General features: G+C 34.4%; 1 protein-coding gene across 12 annotated transcripts in view; it reads right to left on the bottom strand.

Moving 5' to 3' along the window:
* Positions 1 to 10,497: 10,497 nt before the first annotated feature.
* URI1 (URI1 prefoldin like chaperone) overlaps positions 10,498 to 20,326 on the bottom strand; it is a 93,034-nt gene continuing 83,205 nt past the window's right edge. For 8 of the 12 annotated variants that reach the window (XM_016935596.4, XM_016935593.4, XM_063800646.1 and 5 more), the window contains 5 exons: positions 19,474 to 19,642; positions 17,753 to 18,107; positions 15,867 to 16,009; positions 14,577 to 14,823; positions 10,498 to 12,226 (listed from right to left, as the gene is read on the bottom strand). In XM_016935596.4, the coding sequence (XP_016791085.1) occupies positions 12,044 to 12,226; positions 14,577 to 14,823; positions 15,867 to 16,009; positions 17,753 to 18,107; positions 19,474 to 19,642 (1,097 nt within the window). In that variant the 3' untranslated portion in view covers positions 10,498 to 12,043. The remainder of the gene's footprint in view (positions 12,227 to 14,576; positions 14,824 to 15,866; positions 16,010 to 17,752; positions 18,108 to 19,473; positions 19,643 to 20,326) is intronic. The other 4 variants (XM_054673557.2, XM_016935597.4, XM_016935595.4 and 1 more) reach the window with 1 other exon arrangement.

Raw genomic sequence — 20,326 nt, 5'->3', positions numbered from 1 at the left:
TGAAACCAGCCTGGACAACGTAGTGAGACCCTGTCTCTACAAAAAAAGTAAAATAAAAAGGAAATTGCTGCCAACTTAAGAAATTAAATGGATTATAAAGGAATACTTTGGACAACTTTATGATGACAAATGCAATAATTTACATGAAATGGACAAATTCCTACAAAGAGTCAAATTATCAAATGGACTCAAGAAGAAATATAAAACTTAAATAGACTTAAAATAAGAACTTTAATAGCAATTACAAATCTTCACACAAAGAAAACTGCAGGCCCAATGGTTTCACTGATTAATTCTATCAAACATTTAAAGAAGAAATAGTACTAGTCCTTCACAAATTCATCCAGAAGAGTGTACTTCCCATCTGATTTTGTGAGGTCAATATTATCCTTATATAAAAACCAAACAAAGACATCACAAAAATAGAACATGACAGATCAATATCCCTCATGAATATATACACACATATTCTCAACAAAACATCAGCAAACCAAATTCAGTAACATATAAAAAGGATCACGCACATTAAAAATGGGCTTTATCCCAGGAATGCAGGATTGGTTTAATCAGAAAATTAATTTAATCAGAAAATGTAATCAGAAAATTAATGTATTATACTAAAGAAGGAACAAGGGCTGCATAAAAAGCATCTGAAAAATTCAACTCCATTCATGAAAGAAAACTCCAACAAACCTAGGAATAAAAAGAATTTTTCTCAATCTAATAAAAGGCAGCTACAGAAAACCTATAGCCAACATCATACCTACTGATGAAAGGTTGAATATCTTCTCCCTAAGATTGGGAACAAGGAAGGATAGGTGTTCTCACCCACTTCTATTCAAGGTTTACTAGAGACTCTAGCCAATATAATCAGGCAAGAAAAAGACAAGGAATCAAGATTGGAAAGAAGTAAGATTCTCTATTCACAAATGACACAATCCTATATGTAGCAAATATTAAAGAATATACAATCACACACATACACTCACTCACTCTCCCTCTCACACACACCCCCTTGACAAGAACTAATAAATGAGCTCAGGAAGGTTGCAGGATACAAAGCCAATATACAAAAATTAATTATACATATACTATCAATGAACAATTCAAAAATGACATTAAGGAAAAAACTCCATTTACAACTGCACCTGAAAGAATTAAAAATTTAGGAATAAATTTAACGAAAGATTTGTAAACTGAAAACAATGTTTTGAAAGTAATCTTTTATACACATTGAGAGAAACTAATCAAGATATAAACAAATAAACATTCCATGTTCACAGATTCGCAGACTCAATATAAGCATGGCAATTCTCCCCAAATTCATCTACAGATTTAACACAATCCCTGTAAAAATCCCAAAAGGCATTTTTGCAGAAGTGGGTAAGCTGACCTTAAAATTTATGTGGATATGGAAAGGGCTCAGAATACCCCAAAAAAATTTTGAGAAAGAACAAAATCGAAGGGTTTAACAGTTCCATATTTGAAAGTTTGTTGTAAGTAAAGCCACAGTAATTAAGACCACTGGAAGTGATATAAGGACAGACAAGCACTCAGTACACAAACAACCTTATGTTTATAGTCAAGTATTTTCAAAAAAAGATGCTAAAGCATTCACTGCAAAAAGGACAGTCTTTTCAACAGCTCTAGAACTATTAAATGGTATTAAAATTATCCGTGCAAAAAGTCAGATTTAGACCCTGGACTCACCCCACACACAAAACAGATCATAGCCCTAACTCTTAAGAGCTGAAGTATAAAACTTCTAGAAGAAAACATGGGAGAAAAGTTTTATTATTCTGGATTAAAGAATTCTTAGATAAGATACCAAAAACACTAACCACAAATTATATATATATACATATATATATATATACACACACACATATATATATATATAAATGTTTTGGCACTTAAAAAGTATGTACTATTATGATCACTTTATTGTAGTGTTTATAGTACTTTGGTTTCATTTGTATCTAACAGCTTTATGGAGGTATAATATATATTGAGGTATAATATATAATTTATATATATATCAATTGGACTTCATTAAAACTAAAGATTTTGTGCTTCAAAAGACATTTAAAAAATCAAAGACAAGCCACAGACTTAGAGAAAATATTTGCAATTCATATATTTGACAAAGGGCTTGTATTTAGACTATATAAAGAACTCTTAAACACACCTGTAATCCCAGCACTTTGGGAGGTCTATGCAGGAGCACTGCTTGAAGCTAGGAGTTCTAGATCAGCCTGGGCAACACAGCGAGACCCTGCCTCTGCAAAAAAATTTAAAAATTAGCTGGGCATGGTGGCACGTGCCTGTAATCCCAGCTTCTCAGGAGGCTGAGGTGGGAGGATCACTTGAGCCCAGGAGGTCAAGGCTGCAGTGAGCCATGATCATGACGCTGCACCCTACTGGGTGACAGAGCAAGACCCTGTCTCTAATTAAAATAAATAAATTTTTAAAAAGAACTTCTTACAACTCAGTAAGACAACCAATTAAAGACTGAGCCAAAGATTTGAATAGATACTTCCAAGAAGATGTAAATAGAACTAAAAGCACATGAAAAGACCTTCAACATCATTAGTCACTACAGAAATGTAAATTAATACAATTATTATATTCCACAGCCACTATAAAGGCTATAATAAAAAAGACAAAATAGTAACAGTGCTGCCAAAGATGTGGAGAAACTGGAAATCTCAAACATTGCTGATGGGAATATAAAATTATACAGCCTCTTTGAAAAACTGTGCACTTTCTTAAAAAGTTAAACCTGAATTCACCATCCAACCCAACAATTCCACTCCTAGGTGTTTACCCTAAATAAATAAAAACATATTCACACAAGGGCTGATATATGAATGTTCATAGCAACATTATTGACTATAGCCTGAACAATTCAGGGTCTATCAACTTGTGAATGAATAAGCAAAATGTGGTATATCCATACAATGTAATACCATGCAGCAATAAGAAAAAACAAGTTACTGATGCATGATTTTTAAAAAATGGATGAACCTCAAAAACCTTATATCGAAAGGTAAATGCAAAACACTACATACTGTATGATTCTATTAATTGTCCAGAAAAGAGAACTCTATAGAGAAAGCATATTAGTTAAGGTGTCCCGGGGTTGGGGATAGGAACAGGAATTTACTGTAAATAGGCAAAAGGGATGTTTTTAAAACAATGGAAATGTTCTACAACTGAGTTGTGGTCAACATGGCACAACTCAAAATCTACTAAAAAACCCCAAAGTGCATACTGTAAAGTGGATGTTACAGCATGTAAATTATACCTCAATAAAGCTGTTAGATACAAATGAAACCAAGTACTATAAACGCTACAATAAAGTTATAATAGTACATACTTTTCAAGTGCCAAAACATTAAAATATAGCAAATATGTAACTTCCCCATCAGTAGAGGAAGAGGGAAGTACTTAAGTCTGAGCAATAGTTAAAAAAAAAAAAAAAAAAAAGGAAAGGCAATCAACAAGCAGGGTAAATAAAATGCCCAAAGCAAATTAGTAAAGTCCTCCCAGTAAGAGTAATTACAATAAAATACAGACTATACTTGACAGTTTTAAGACACTGTCAGAGTAGGTTAAAAACTGTTTTCAGGAAGTCCTAGCCAGAGCAATCAGGCAAGAGAAAGAAATAAAGGGTATCCAAATTGGAAAAGAGGAAGTCAAATTATCTCTGTTCGCCATTGATACAATCTTACACCTAGAAGACCCTAAAGACTCCTCCAAAACACTCCTAAATTTGATAAATAAATTCAGTAAAGTCTCAGGTTACATAATATATCTACACAAATCAGTAGCAATGCTGTACACCAACATCCAAGCTGTGAATCAAATCAAAAATCCAATCCCTTTTACAACTGCTGAAAACAAGAATAAAATAAAATACTTAGGAATATACTTAACCAAGGAGGTGAAAGATCACAACAAGGTGGGCTACTAAACACTGCTGAAAGAAATCGTCACAGATGACACAAATGGAAATATATCCCATACTCACAGATTGGAAGAATCAATATCATACTGCTCAAAGCAATTCACAGACGTAATACAATTCCTATCAAAATACTAACAATATTTTTCACAAAATTAGAAAAAAATTCTGAAGTTCATAAGGAACCAAAAAAGAGCCCAAATAACCAAAGTAATCCTAAGCAAAAATAATAAATCTGGAGGCCTCACATTACCTGCCTTCAAATTATAATACAAGGCTATAGTAACCAAAACAGCATGGCACTGGTATAAAAATAGATACATAAAACAATGGAACAGAATAGAGAACCCAGGAATAAAGTCAAATACTTAGAACCAGCTGATCTTCAACAAAGCATACAAAAACATCAACTGGGGAAAAGGACACCCTAGTCAATAAATGCAATAAATGGTGCTGGGAAAACTGGATAGCCACATGTAGAAGAATGAAACTGGATCCTCATCTCTCACGATATACACAAATCAATTGAAGATGGATTAAAAACAAATATAAATCCTGAAACCATAAAAATTCTAGAAGAAAACCTAGAAAAATTTTCCCAGACGTTGGCCTAGGTAAACAATTTATGACTAAGACCCCAAAAGTAAATGCAACAAAAACAAAAATGAATAAATAGAACCTAATTAGGGCTGGGCACAGTGGCTCATGCCTGTAATCCCTGCACTTTGGGAGGCCAAGGCGAGTGCTATTGTGTCTTCGGAAGTATTAAAGCCACCCTTGTAGTTTATTTTATTTCAGCTAGGGTTTTTTACAACTTTGTAAATCACGTGAGATCAGGAGTTTGAGACCAGCCTGGCCAACATGGTGAAACCCCATCTCTATTATTAAGAATACAAAAATTAGCCAGGTGTGGTTGCACACGCCTGTAATCCCAGCTACTTGGGAGGCTGAGGCAGGAGAATTACGTGAACCTGGGAGGTGGAGGTTGCAGTGAGCCGAGATTACTCCCTCCAGTCTAGGTGACAGAGCAAGACTCCGTCACAAAAAAAAATAAAAAATAAAATAAAATAAATTTTTAAAAATAACCTAATTAGATTAAGAAGCATCCGCACAGTCAAAGAAATAATCATCAGAGTAAACAGACAACCCACAAAACGGGAGAAAATATTTGCAAACCATGTATCTGACAAAGGACTAATATCCAGAATCTACAAGGAACTCAAACAAATCAACAAGAAAAAAAATCCCATTAAAAAGTGGGCAAATGACAGACATTTCTCTAAAGAAGATAAACAAACGGCCAAACATGAAAAAATATTCATTAGGGAAATGCAAATTAAAACCACAATGAGATACCACCTTACCCCAGCTACAATGGTTATTACTAAAAAGTCAAAAAGCAATAGATAATGCATGGATGTGATGAAAAGGGAACACTTATACACTGCTGGTGGGAATGTAAATTAGTACAACCTCTGTGGAAAACACTATGGAGATTTCTCAAAGAACTACAAGTAGATCTACCGTTTGATCCAGCAATCCCACTACTATCTACCCAAAGGAAAAGAAGTCACTGTATCGAAAAGACAACTGCACATTTATTGCAGCACAATTCACAGCTGCAAAGATATGGAACCAACCTAAGTGTCTGTCAGTCAATAAGTGGATAACGAAAATGTGGTACATATACACCATGGCATACTACTCAGCCATAAAAGTGAATGAAATGATGTCTTTTGCAGCAACTTGGATGGAACTGGAGGCCATTATCCTCCAGTGAAGTAACTCAGGGGTGGAACACCAAATACCACCTGCTCTCACTTATAAGTGGGAGCTAAGCTATGGGTACGAAAAGGCATACAGAGTAGAATAATATAATGGACACTGGAGACTCAGAAGGGGGAGGCCGGGTGTGGGGTGAGGGATAAAAAACTACATATTGGGTACAACGTACACTACTCGGGTAACAGATGCAGTAAAATCTCCAACTTCATCACTGCACAATTCATCCATGTAACCAAACATCACTAAAGGTACTGAAACAACTGTTTACGCTAATAATAGCATAATTGTATTAGGTGCATGTATGCATATAAACAAAAACAAAACAGAAAGCTGTCTCACACACAAAAGATGGAACCTGTTATATTAGGAAAATATCTAGCTCTATTACTCTCTAAAGGAAAAAACATGATTAGGGATAAAAACGGTCACTATGAGGTCACTTGATGAGGAAAACACTCATTTTAAACTCACAAGCACACAATGCCTAAATTCACATAAAGAAAAAAATGAGCAGCTTTTCAGAGAAATACTGTTACATTGATTACTTCTTAATTTTACTATTCTCCACCTATCATATTCCTTTTGTGTATATGGCCAAATAACATCATTGAAAAACTCCACCCTATTCCACCAAGTCAACATTAATTTTCTTATGTAGAAAGTTTAACAAACAAAACAGGCTTCAAAAATTCAGATTTTTTAAAAGGTGGCCTCATTGTGAGTAGGTGAAATTATGGAGACATCATATAGATCACATATTTCCTCACTAGCTGAGTGTCTTGTTTAGATGGCAATGTTAAAAAAAAAAAAAAAGTCAAAAAAATGTGTTATGAGTGCTGGTTCTGGAGCAAAGCTGCCTGAGTGTAACCTACATAACAGTTGTGTGGCTTAAAATGTTAGTCTCTGTCTTAGGATGAGGGTGAAGGATAAAACAATAGTGCCTACCTCACTGGGATGCTGTGAGCTATTAAATGAGATAATCCACACCAAGTGTGCTAAAAATGCATGACACATAGTAAGTGCTAAAAAAAATATTTAACTCTTTGTGACTTATTGGTTAAGGGAACTGCAAAAACATTCTTTAATCCTAAATGATATTCTTCTAAAATGAAATTTAAATTATTTTAAAATGTAAAAATTTAATACTGACCAATTAAATATATAAATCATATTTATTTTAACTGAGGAATTCACTTAATAGGCCTTTGCTTGACAGCCTACATGCCACCACCTAAAGAACAGATAGATAAAGATCAGTTTTACCCTTGAAAACCTGTTTCTTATGGAGACAAATCTGTAAAATAGACACCTGCATTTCACAAATTAGGAATTATTTCAATGAATGGAAAGCTCTTAAATATGCGTGACCAATTTTTTAAAAATCACATTTTAGTAAAATGAACATAATCATTATGTAACACAATGTTTTTAATGATTCTGAAACCCCTTTAAGATACCATACTGCCCCAGAATCATTCTAAAAAATCATCAATGATATGCAGACATACGTATATGTTAAAACTATGTCCTCGGGCCAGGCGTGGTGGCACACGCCTGTAAACCCAGCACTTTGGGAGGCCGAGGCGGGCGGATCACAAGGTCAGGAGATCAAGACCATCCTGGCTAACACAGTGAAACCCCGTCTCTACTAAAAATACAAAAAATTAGCCGGGCGTGGTGGCAGGTGCCTATAGTGCCAGCTACTCGGGAGGCTGAGGCAGGAGAATGGCGTGAACCAGGAGGCAGAGCTTGCAGTGAGCCAAGATCGGGCCACTGCGCTCCAGCCTGGGCAACAGAGCGAGACTCCGTCTCAAACAAACAAACAAAAAAAACCACTATGTCCTCAATAAGGGAACAAAACAAATATACTTCAAAACAGATTTTACTATGTTTTAAAGAAATCAAAGTAAGTGTTCATATGGCCCAACAGTCCTACTCCTAGAAATCTACTCTGAAGATATACCTCTAATGATACAAAAATACGTATATAAAGTTATTCATTGCATCATTATATGTAATTGCCAAACATCACAAACAACCTAAACGCCCATACCTAGGAAAGTGGCTGAACAAATTATGTACCATCTATACAACGGAGTACTATAGCTGTTTAAAAAAAAAGAAGGCAGAAAAACTGATACAGAGGGATTGCAAGGGCATAATATTAACTGAAAAAATTAAAGTGCAATGGACAATGTCTTTCTTCATGTAAGAAATAAATGCATGTAAGAAAATTGGCCGGGCACAGTGGCTCACGCCTGTAATTCCAGCACTTTGGGAGGCTGAGGGAGGTAGATCACTTGAGGTCAGGAGTTCTAGACCAACCTGACCAAGATGCAAAACGCTGTCTCTACCAAAACACACACACACACAAAAAAATTACCTGCGCATGGTGGCACGTACCTGTAGTCCCAGCTGCTCAGGAGGTTGAGGCATGAGAATCACCTGAACGCAGGAGGCAGAGGTTGCAGTGAGCCGAGATTGCACCACTGCACTTGAGCCTGGGCAAAAGTGACCCTGTCTCAAAAAAAAAGAAAAAAGAAAAGAAAAAAAGGAAAAAGAAAATATACATGTATTTGCGATGAGTATAGAATATAGAAAAGTTAAACCAGAAGCTAAAAACACTGGTTCTTTATAGTAGGTAGGTGGGGATTTGTGCACAAGAGACATAGAAAGGCTAAACAAGAAACTAGAGCTTACTTACTATGGGCAGGTGGGAAAGTGAGAGAAAGCAGCTGGGAACGGGGTGGTAGGAATGAGGTACGAACAACACTTCTCCATGTATATCCTTTTACAAAGCTCACACTCTGAAAACCATGTTTCACATACTGAAAAAATAAACCATTAAAATCAACCAGGCTGTGGAGAGAACACTCAAATAGTAAAAAATGGACCAAGAGTACAAATCAGTCCACAGATCAGAGAGGGTGGGAAAGAAAAGAACCTCAGTAACTTTGAAAAACTGTTTCTTGACTGATATATGAGGCAAAACCCAAAAAGAATTGCAGAACAGTGCAATGTAGTTAATGTGTTTTTCCTAGGGTATGAATTAGCTCTTCTGAAACTACATGTATATTACACTGAAACAACAACAAAAAAACAGTAAGTAAATACACTGCAGACAAGAGGCAGGTTACCCATGTTGGAAAAAATAACAAATAAGGAAAACCAGAAATTAATCCTGTGGTGTTAAATTAGAATCAGAAGTATCAGTACAAAACTCATGAGTTTTTAATAAGCAGACACATAAATGTATATTCATTAATACACATACATATATTTCCTAGCTGTATCTCCTGAAAGGCCCAAGAGGCAATGACACCCTATTGGCAATTAGTATACTTAAATGAACAAATGTTGGTTTCTAAATACCATTTTCCAATTAAAGGAACCAGGGTTCCTTGAAGTGGTTGTTTCCAGGGCTGGGAGAGGAAAAATAGATGGTCCTGTAGTATTTTGTGGTGCCAGTAAGAAAGTGTTCAAAAAAATATGGGAACTTGTTAAAGAACTTAGGAGTTAACTCAAAGGAGTTCCTAATGGGCAAATGCAGAAGAATTTGAGCAACAAAACAATGATAGTAAGTAATGAATTTTAACCCATATAATAAAATATCCAGGTGTCCACAGATTTAAATAATCAAATAAACTTGGAGAGAGAGGTATGGAGGCAAAGCTTGTTATTATAAAAGAATTTCAAGAAATAAATGTGCAAAAGAGCAAAACAGAAAATCACCTTTAGGCAAACACCACAGTGGTAATTGTTACAGACAAGATCCACTAATGAATGCAAAACTTAGCATAAGTTGGAGGAGAAAAGAATTTTCATGTCTCATGTATCTCTCCCAAGATATTAACTACAAAGGGAAACAGTAATTTTGCAGTGGAGATACCTGGCAGACACCACCTTAACCAAGTGATTAAGACTGATACACCAAAATAAGGAACTTGAAATGACACACTAGAATGCACCTCTTGATATGATGCATTTTCTGTGGTATTCTCTTCAAAATTGCAAAACCTCAAGGCATCTGAGTATATCAAACAAATCCAAACTGAGGAACATCCTCAAAATATCCCACCAGTACTCTTCAAAAGTATCAAAGTTATGAAAGACAAACTGAGGAACTGTCTGAGATTGGAGGAAAGACTAAGGAGCAGTAAGTAACAAATAAATGCAAGATAGGGTCATAGACAAGATGTGGGGAACAGAAGAACACTAGTTCTTTTTCTAATGGAAAATTTGGTGGAAAAGTTGGTGAAATTCAAGTAAGATCTGTAATTTAGGTCTAACGCTATTGCACCAACATAAATTTCCTGATTTGGATAATTATATTACGGTTCTATATTACAATATTGAGGGAGGCTGAATGAAATGAGGGTATATGGGAACTCTTGGTACTATTCAGTGCAATTTTCTGAAAGACTAAAGTTATTATATTTCAAAATAGAAAGTTTAAAAGAGAATCTCTTGGTCTGCTGTTCTGTTTTATAATGGTTTAAAACAGAACAGGTAAGACCAGCTTCATTTTGTCCCAAACTTTAATATAAAAAAGCTATAATTTTAAATTACAATTTAATACTCTGTTATAAGACTGAAGCTATGAAATGGGGCAACACTATTTCATGGTCTCCAGAGCAGAACACGCAAAAATGTGTTATCAAACACTTTATCTGCTTCTACTACCATCTTGTTCTATGAGGGAAAACCTATCTGAAAGATGTAACATAGACAGGCTCAAAATCAAGTTTGTGAACATGAAAAATTATTTAATGACACGCATCTTGAAATTACAAATCTGTTAAGAACACCACAATAGTCCTACAGTAAAGTTTGTTTCTGAGAAAAAAATCTAGCACAGAAAGCCTCATGTGAATAGCAATTCCTAACGGGAGCATCTTTGTGTGTGTAATTTCTGCTTTGGTTTTGGTGAAGGTTGGGGCATGGACTGAAAGATTTAACTACAAAATATATGCATAGTTGATCTAAATTTACTAAACAACAAATCTACATTTTTAGGTGATCTTTCAAAATCAGTCCTCGGTTTGAATTATCCATTAACTAGAGGGGATGCAAGCTCGCCCCCTTGTCATTAAAATACATATTCATAAAACTTTAAAGTTGCACTGCTCTAGTTACGAATAGCTTCTACTTTTCTAGGACATAATTTCACTTTGTTTAAGAAGAATTCATTAAAGAAGCTATAAATAACCTTTAAATATTTAGCCATGAATAGAGGGTGGACTGGCATTGATGGCTTATTTTAGTACTAATGCAGAATGCTTTTTAAAAGCTACATTTTAGCATGCATCAAGCTAATGATTAACTTGTAATGTTATTTTCAATGTTAGAATAAATTTCTTTATTTTGAGGAATTGTGGTAAAAGTAAATGTGTTATTTCAGTTAGTAGGAAAGTAGCCTTAAAGAATGAAAATGTTGGGAAGATGAAACTGTAAGGAATTTTTATTTAAAATGTTTAAGCATCTAGACCTTTCCTTGTTTCCCAAAACATAATCCCAGTGAAACTGCAAAAACTAAGGGAGAAGTATCTGAGGAACTGAAAGAATTCCAGATCTGTTGTGTGATACATGTAGCATACATATGAATCAAGGACATATCTGTACTCAATTTTGAATCATAAAGTTCACAACATTTTTGAGACCAAGTTTCATAAAGTTTTTACTTGGAAAAAAAAGTTTTACAAAATATCTTTCCAAAGAAATTTTCCCATAGAGTACAATTAATTCATGTAGCTTTCTTCCTTAAAGATTACAGTATGACATTCAGAGGGGCGAGGTTTCTTGAATAGCCAACTAGCCGCAAAACCTACAAGAGAAGTAGATTTTTTTAAAGTGCCTTTAAAATGTGAAAGCAAGTAATGTAATTGTTGAATCTATTTGAAATTTTAAAATTTTTCTTTAAAATGGTCCATATGGTATGCACAATATCACAGCTGGCACAAAACTGCCTGTATTTAGTTTGAAACACAAAAACAATGCATATGAACAGTATTCTTTGAAAAGTAATTCAAAATGCTGCCACTGCATCATAAAGGCAAACTTAGACAAGAGTGTTGACAGTATTCAGAGAATTAACAAAACAAGCTGATATTAAAGTATTCAGACAGTTACCTTGATTTTTTTCAAATACCACTGGTAAGGGTAAAAGAACTTGTTGCCAAAGTAACTCAGGATACCTTATTTCAAACCACATGTAACCTATTTTGCTATAGATATTCTAAACAAATGAACAACTAGGTTTTAGGATGTAAATTCCCATTTCCTAGACAGGGCCTAGTTTTTCTGTTGCAATCTGGCAGCTTTAAACTTTGAAACCCTCTTTCCAGTTTCTTCTGATGCTTCCAACAGAACTTCCTTTCGTTCTGGAATAGTGGGTAGTGCAGGATGAGCAATGGCTGGGTGTGGTGTTAAGGAAGGTGATACAAATTCTTTTTCTATAACAGTTCCAGAAAAAGCCTAGAAAACAAAAGTCAGGTTATGGTAATAAAATGCAAATAAGACACCCACAAAATCTTCCCATTCACTAATTTGGCAATTCTTTTCATTAAAAGTAAATTCACAAGATTTTTGGCTAGACAACACTACTACAGCAAAATACTAATTGTTCAGAGAAACCAACACCATTAAGTTTTAATTTCACCACCAAACAGAAGTAATTTTTACAGTATACATGCAAGAAAACAAAATGTAAAATGTAAATTTTATCTGGGAAAAAAAAGAAATGGATAAATAAAAGGTCTTCAAACTTTCATACATTCCATTCATGTCCAGCCCATGCTGTGAAAAATAATGTATTAAAATAAAAATGCTATTAGGGTGTCAAACTCTGACTTTTGTACATCAGTTGATGAATGAGCTATCCTATGATGGCCTTGCTGCCTGCTAGCCAATAGCTTAGTTTCACCAGTACTGACATTTCTAACTGATATCTCTTTGGTGGTGTTTATGCAATTATTTAAATATTTTACTGCATATTGCCTCAATTTTAAAAGATCAGTGGAAGTTGAAAAATAAAAGTGCTGATACTAGTAGGAATAAGTACAGGTTTCAAAATTTTAATATAATTAACTCAATGACAGAAATCAGAAGTTCCACAAAAAAAGAAATGACTCAATTTCACCTGGATGTTTGCTGCATTTAATCTGGTCAACTATATGTTCAACTGGAACAGAATTAAAGAATGTGCATAAATTGCTGGAAATATCTGTACATGTCGTTTTATACAAAAATAGGTAAGACTCAAGGAGTTAATTTTTTTTTTTTTTTAAGATTGCTGGTATTTAGAACCTCCATCCTTCCCTCTACAAATGAAAATTTGACAGGTGAACTTTAATGTACATTTTGTTTTCCTCTGTCTACCAAGTGCTCAAAATTAGTTAAAACAACGTAACACCTAAATAATTTAAAAAGCCACCTTCTTCTACCTTGTCCCACCACTGAAACAAAAACAAAGAAAGCCATCTCTCTCCTACATTATTTTTGGAGTTCAACTGGTAAAAGCAGCTTAAAGCTTACTTTCCTAAAAACTCCACTTTATCACGATGAGCATAGAGCCTTCTTCTCCTTCTTCTATTTAAAATGCCTTTGAAAAAGAGGTATTTTAGCATTTAAAAAGATACTGAAAAGGATATCTTCCAAAGTACTTACCATAATCATGAACTATTTCTCTGATGTTAAAAAATTTATAGCAACTACTACTAAACATTTCCATACAAAATGCAAAGCTACTAAGGGTGAAATAAAAAATAGGTTCCACACTCTAGCTGTACCATGATACACTAAGTCCTTACAAAAAACTAATTTTCAAACATTTATCAGCAATTACCTGATAACATCCATTACCTGTTTTCTAACAGTATGGAAGACTATCAAATAAGGTAAGATACTTTCCAGGTCACCTAAGATCATTATACTAAGAAGAGGGGAAGAAAACATTCTAGTCATATGTACTGTCCCTAAATGCTACCAATCTCCATCCCCAATTACCATTTAATACACTGAGTATAATACCATTTAGTAAAAGCAATGGAATTTTTAGATAAGGTTATACATATGCATGTATCTTATTGTATATACAAATGTGTACACTGGTTTGATCCAGGCATGGGTTCCCCAATCTTCCTAAATACTTTTTAAATTGAAAACTTCAAATACGCACCAAAACACAAGAATGAAGAAATCAATAGCCTTATATTTCACAGACATCCTTATTTGGGGATTTCCTAACCTCCCCTGCACCACCACCAAAAACTGTAAGAAGCGTGGTGGGTGAAAGTGTATTGAGTGCGCACTATTTTTTCTATGGACAGGGTCTACAGCTTTCATCAGATTATAAAACAATTCCATAATCCCCCAAGAGTTAAGTTTCACTGGTACAGGGTAAAATATTAGACTTTAGATAATTATCTGCTATGCATGCATTATTTTTCTTTAACTTAGCCAAGGCATTTAAAAGAGAATAATGTAATCTGCTCCTTACACTATCAGAAAATGACCTACTGGTAATTTATTTAAAATAAACTGCGAAATAATTTCCTAGCTACAAATGTAATACATAATGCCAAGTAAGACCTTTTAAATTTCCCATTTTGCTGAAATAGAACGTTAAGACAGGCAATGTGTTTATCAAAAAATAAACTATTTGAATATCACAATATTTGTACTGTTTGTGACTATTTTTTATTAATTAGTACCAAGAAAGTATAAAACCTAGAATTAATTTAATCTTATGACTTTTCAGATTAAATAGCTAAAACTGGTCAAAGATACTATATGAAATAAAGAATTAAAAGATACACACACACACCTCAGGTGTTACTGATAAGGGCAAAAGTTTCTTTTGATTTTCTTGTGGTTCCTCTTCCAAAATGCTCTCACTGGTGTCACTGCAAGTGGCTTCTTCGCAGCTGATACTCCTCAAAACTCCCCGCCTATCATCAAATTCAGCAGCACTGCTTTCACTGGTGTCGCTACACACACTATTCTCTCTACTTCGAGACTTCAGGATGGATTTGCGAGGGACATATTCTCCATTCACAACATCAACAAAGGCTCTGTGATATTCAAAACACATATGCATTCACTATACGTAACTCATAAAACTGAGAACAACTTTTTGAAAATTTCCTTGAATCTATTCTAGAAATTAATCTGAAAATTTTTATTACAATCTTATATCTAAAATAGTCACAATCACAATAATTTTATAGCCTCAAATGGTATCTTCATACTATTTTGAAAGATATTTCTCTGGCCTAATAATAAAACACAGCATGTTATTTATTTATTTTATTATACTTTAAGTTCTAGGGTACATGTGCACAACGTGCAGGTTTGTTACATATGTATACATGTGCCATGTTGGTGTGCTGCACCCATTAACTCATCATTTACATTAGGTGTATCTCCTAATGCTATCCTTCCCCCCTCCCCCCACCCCATGACAGACCCCGGTGTGTGGTGTTCCCCACCCCGTGTCCAAGTGTTCTCATTGTTCAATTCCCACCTATGAGTGAGAACAAAAACACAGCATGTTATTTTTAAGCATGTCCTAGGTGGCAATAGCATGGTTTGCCAAAATTCTACATAAAGTTTTAGATCCACGTATACATTTAGCAATTTTCACTGATTTATAAATAAGGGTCATAAAAACAGTAGGTATTTTCAAGTGATAGTTTTCTCAACAAACAATTCCAAAAAAAAGGAAAAAAAAAACCTGCAACAGTATAATTTCTACTCTGAAAAGGTAAACTGCATGCCAAGCATGTTACGGCTGTGGTAGAAACATAGGGACCTAGCCCACTGGAAACAAAAATGCTTTCTGAAGATACAAGATTTTCTGACTAGACCATTTGGAAATGTTTCAAAAGCACTGGTGAAGAGGAGAAAGTGAAAAAAAAAAAAATCCTCCATTCCCACTGCTCTGGACTGGGAAGCTACAGCCGGTCAGCCTATCAGATCCTAAGTTAACTCCTCAGAACACTTCACTTTTCAGTGAGGGTCTTCTGTGTTACAGTCAACTTTCTCCAGTAAAGGTTCAGTGGCAGAAAGAGAGGCAAGGCCAGCAGACTGCCCTGCAGCTGTGAGCGCCTCCCACCTGTAAATGTCTGCAGGCGTCCTGATGGTCGGCAGCTCCTGGGCAGAGTGGCCACTGCCAGTGCTGTTCTTTCGTTTACGTTTGGCTTCTTCTTTCTTTTCACTGAATTTTAAAGTGGTATTCTTTCCAGTATTTATTCGGACCTAAAATTTCAGAGCAAGAAATTAAGAATCTTTTGACAAATTAAATCAAAGTGAAACCAAAACAAATAAACTCTATAACTAAAGAAATAATAGTAAGAGAGGCAGCTGAAATTTTCTGATGCTGAAATGATGTGCATTATCAGATGGAATTTTTTAAAAAGTCCTTATCTCATAGATCTATGACATCTAAAGAAAATCTTCTTTATTAACAAATCCTAGTCTTCAGTGTCTTTATTATCGTAGAGAAAGCAAAATACATTTGAACTAAATGCTAGATTTCTTATAAACTTCCCATCACCCCATTCCTTTGATATAAGCGTTTGGCTTGAATTATGTATTTCAAAAGAAAGAGTATAAACAAAAATTCAGTAAGAATACAACCTTTAAGTCATAAAAGTACTATTAAATAATGCCTATTTAGAATTTTTAAAACATCTCTAATTTTTAGAAATTGAAGGAGTAAAAAAATAAAAACCAAGCCTGTTCAGGGTTCACATGGGGTTAACATGTTATTTTTCTATCCCTAGTCAGCACTTACAGCATACTTTCCACAATAATGACCACTATTACCTGTAACGTTCCTGCAAATAATATTTGTTCTTTCTGTTTTATCTAAATGAAAACAGGAAAAAAGTAAAAGCCTGGCAAAAGATTAAAAAGCGACCTTTTTTTCTGGCTAATCATCTCAGTCAACTTTTCCCGAAGAATCAGGGGAAGACCCCTTCAGTCTGACATATTAGAATATAAAAACACAAACAATTATTTCACTTCATATAGGAGCAGGAATAACTTTAGGAAGCTAAGAAATATCAAATATGTTTTAAACATATTTCACTAAATAATAATCACACACACTTAAGAATGATACCACAGACCCTTAACTCTGATACAGGCAATCGGGATATTGTGTAGAAAGGGCACTCAGAGGCGAAAGAGTTCCTGTTTTGTTGCCAACCAGATCTATGTCTTCTAGGCCTTAAATTTCCCTGAGAAAGACGAATTAGACGAATTCCCAGTGTCCCCTTAGAGCAGTACATGGAGCAGAGTGAGGGCAAAGATGGACTTAAGGCAGCCTATCCTTCCTTCAATCAGAGCCAAGCTGCTTTGATCTATTTTAAATACTGGGATTCTACAGTAAGTATGGAGGGAACAAAAGGCTTTTCATACTAGAGAAAAGCTTTAAAACTCTGTATTAGAAAATCTCCAGTCACCCCCAGCTCTAAAATGCCAAAATTCTAAGTCATGATTATCCACAGATGTTTATATTTACTTTGTCAGAAAAGAAACTAATTTTTACTTCCTCCTACATTTTCCCTTTGTGCCTATGAAGTATTCATTTTATGTCCATAGAAAACAACCTGGCATAATTAAAAATTTAACTAATGCAGTCACTTTCAACATCCTAAGCACACCAAAATGTCCACAATATAATTAACTCCAGGATTCTTAAGAAAACTCTCTGAATGAAGGACAGGTGAAGTTACAGTAGTTGCCACTCAAATCTGATCCCCTTCCAGACCCCAAACAACGCATTGTTTCAGAGAACAATGGACCAATACCAGCTAACTAAATTTTTTTTTCCCTTTTTCTTCTTAAATTGGTCAGAACAAGAGGCAAAAGATGATTTTCCTGTCTGGCACTATCCACAATGATAATGATTGTTAATATTGCTCTTCTAAAAAATATCATAATGCTTAATGTTCAAATTATATGCAAAATTAGTAAAGTTAAAAGTATACAAACCCTCTTAGGCTCAACAGTATGTGAAAAATATATTGTTGGTATAGAATTATCTCCAACCCCTAAAGCCTCATGGTCGTTATCACCACCATCGTCGTCAATGTTGTCGTCATCGTCGTCGTCGTCTTCATCATCATCATCATCATCATCACTGTGGTAAGAACTGGAACCATTCACTGAACAGTTCAACTGACTATTCACTTGACCACTGAATGGTTCTGAACTTGCAACATCCTTATGACAAGGAGTATGAGAGTCTGTCACTTGATGCATCGCATTCACATTTGTGTTACGATCTTCCTTTTCCTCTTCAGAAGATGTCGTATCTTCTCCATTTGCAATCACAGTATCAGGCTTACTAGTAAGGAAGAAAATTAACAAGATCAAACAAACATACTAGAATTTTACATTATTTAAATTTCCAGTTAGTTTCCATGGGTAAATACTAAGATCTTGAATAAAGTATTTTTAAAACTAGAATTCTAAGTTCAAAAACAAAAAAATGTTTTGAAATAAATTAACAAAAAACAGTTCCTATGCTGCTTCTATACATTGAGGTTATTCAGACATAAGTAGAATATAGAAGATAATTTTTTTATCTTTGCAAGAAAGATAGTGGCCATATGCAATATAAATATAGTATCAATAATAATAAAGTTGTAAGAAATTCAGAGAACATTTATCTCTAAAGATCAGAAATTGAAACCACATAATACACACTTATTTTCTACTCCTATACTCAGAATATTTTACAATGAGCATGTATTATTGTAATTTTTAAAAATAAAGGATTTATACATATGCACACGAATATATCTATACGCATGAGTGAACATTTATCATACTTGATTCTATAAAAGATGTGAGGACCTTACAAAAATAACAAAATTGAAAATGCAACAGAACTGAAATAACATCATACAAAAAATAGAAAGAGAATCATGACCAAGGAAAATCACAAGATCCAAAACTGGTTTTAAAAAATGAATAGTATCAGTTAATCAAAAAGACCTAAGAATTTATAGGTGAAACAGTAGGAAAAAGAAACTTTTATGCTTCCTGCCCTATTTTTCACAGAAACTAATTATTGCATATGGTACATCATTTAAGCAAAATAATATAGAACTTCTCGAGTAGCAGATTTCATTTAGCATTTTAACAATTCTAAGTGTGTGCTAATGTGTATTTCAAACAGCAATTTCGTAAAGTTTCTCATACATATAGCTATCTGACCAGATTACAAATTACCTGCTCCAAAGTTTATAAAAGGAAAGCAAGAATAAACATTTTACTGTATCAAATTTAAATTCAAAGTGTATTTTTGTTTTTCACAACACATTCAAAGATAGAGCACTATCCTGGGTGTGGCATAAAAATACTTCATTTAAAATTTAACATTATATATATTAAATCCATGATTATTAAAAGTCAACTATCTGGTATAATTAATTATATAAAATAGGCCATAATAAAAAATGAAGATGTTGATCTTAAGTATTTAAGTACATGTACATGCATGGGAATATGCACAAACACACAATCCTACAAGAAAATATTCCAGAGAATTAATGTTCATCTTGAGGTGAAAGGATTATTGATAATATAGTATGCTTCCCTGCATTTTCTTCAATGAACACATATTATTTTATTAATGAAGAAAAAGATTAACGAGGAAATGTGTATAGAAACAAATTATCTTGGAAAGATAATTTGTCATCAAGTACCTATCAAGTTCACCCAGCAATTCTTCCTGTCTCTCTAGTTCTTCAAGTCGAGCCCACAGTTCTTTATCAGCTAGCAAATCCTTGGATTTCACATCATTTGCAATATCTGCTTCAAAAATATCTGAAGTTTTTGGTTTGGAATGCGGTTTATGAGCAATTCGGTGTTTTGCTATTTAGAAAAAGGAAAAGACGTGGCTGTTAATAGCCAACATAAAAAAGGCACAAACCCAGACTTAATGAGACTTTCTTTTGGGGCAAGGGAAATATTGAAACAGAGGGGTCACAATTTTTAAGCCAAACAGAACTCCAAGGATGAATGTCTCTTACAGCCTTGCTACTCAAAGTGTGGTCCATGGATCAACAGCACTGGCGTCCTTGGGGAACACTTCAGAAGTGTAAGCTCTAAGGACACCCTAAGGACACCCTAGACCCACTGAATCAGAATCTGTATTTCAACAAGAGCCCCAGAGAACCTGCATACACATTCAAGGTTGTGAGAAGAGCTTCAAAAATGCATAAGAAATGGCCACAATGCACCCTGGTTATAAGGCGAAATGCAACACATAAATGATAAATTTCCATTTACCATCCTTACTCAAGGAAATCTAGTTACTACAGTAACATGCAAAAGCCTTGTGACAGGATACTTTAAACTCCAGGGCACTGCCAAGGAATGAGTACCCTACAAGGAAACAACGGCGGCTCATCTCTGTAAAGTTCTATTATCATTTTACATATGAACATCTCTACTTTTTAAAGTGCTTCATTTGTAATCTTCATGTGAGGAAAAAAGATGGGTCAAATCTGAACTCAGAGGTATCTGCTTTTCATTTAAAAAAATAGATTATTTTTT

The sequence above is a fragment of the Pan troglodytes genome, chromosome 20 (assembly GCF_028858775.2).
Source record: "Pan troglodytes isolate AG18354 chromosome 20, NHGRI_mPanTro3-v2.0_pri, whole genome shotgun sequence".
NCBI classification, from domain to species: Eukaryota; Metazoa; Chordata; class Mammalia; order Primates; family Hominidae; genus Pan; species Pan troglodytes.
This window is presented reverse-complemented; position numbering and strand designations above follow the sequence as displayed.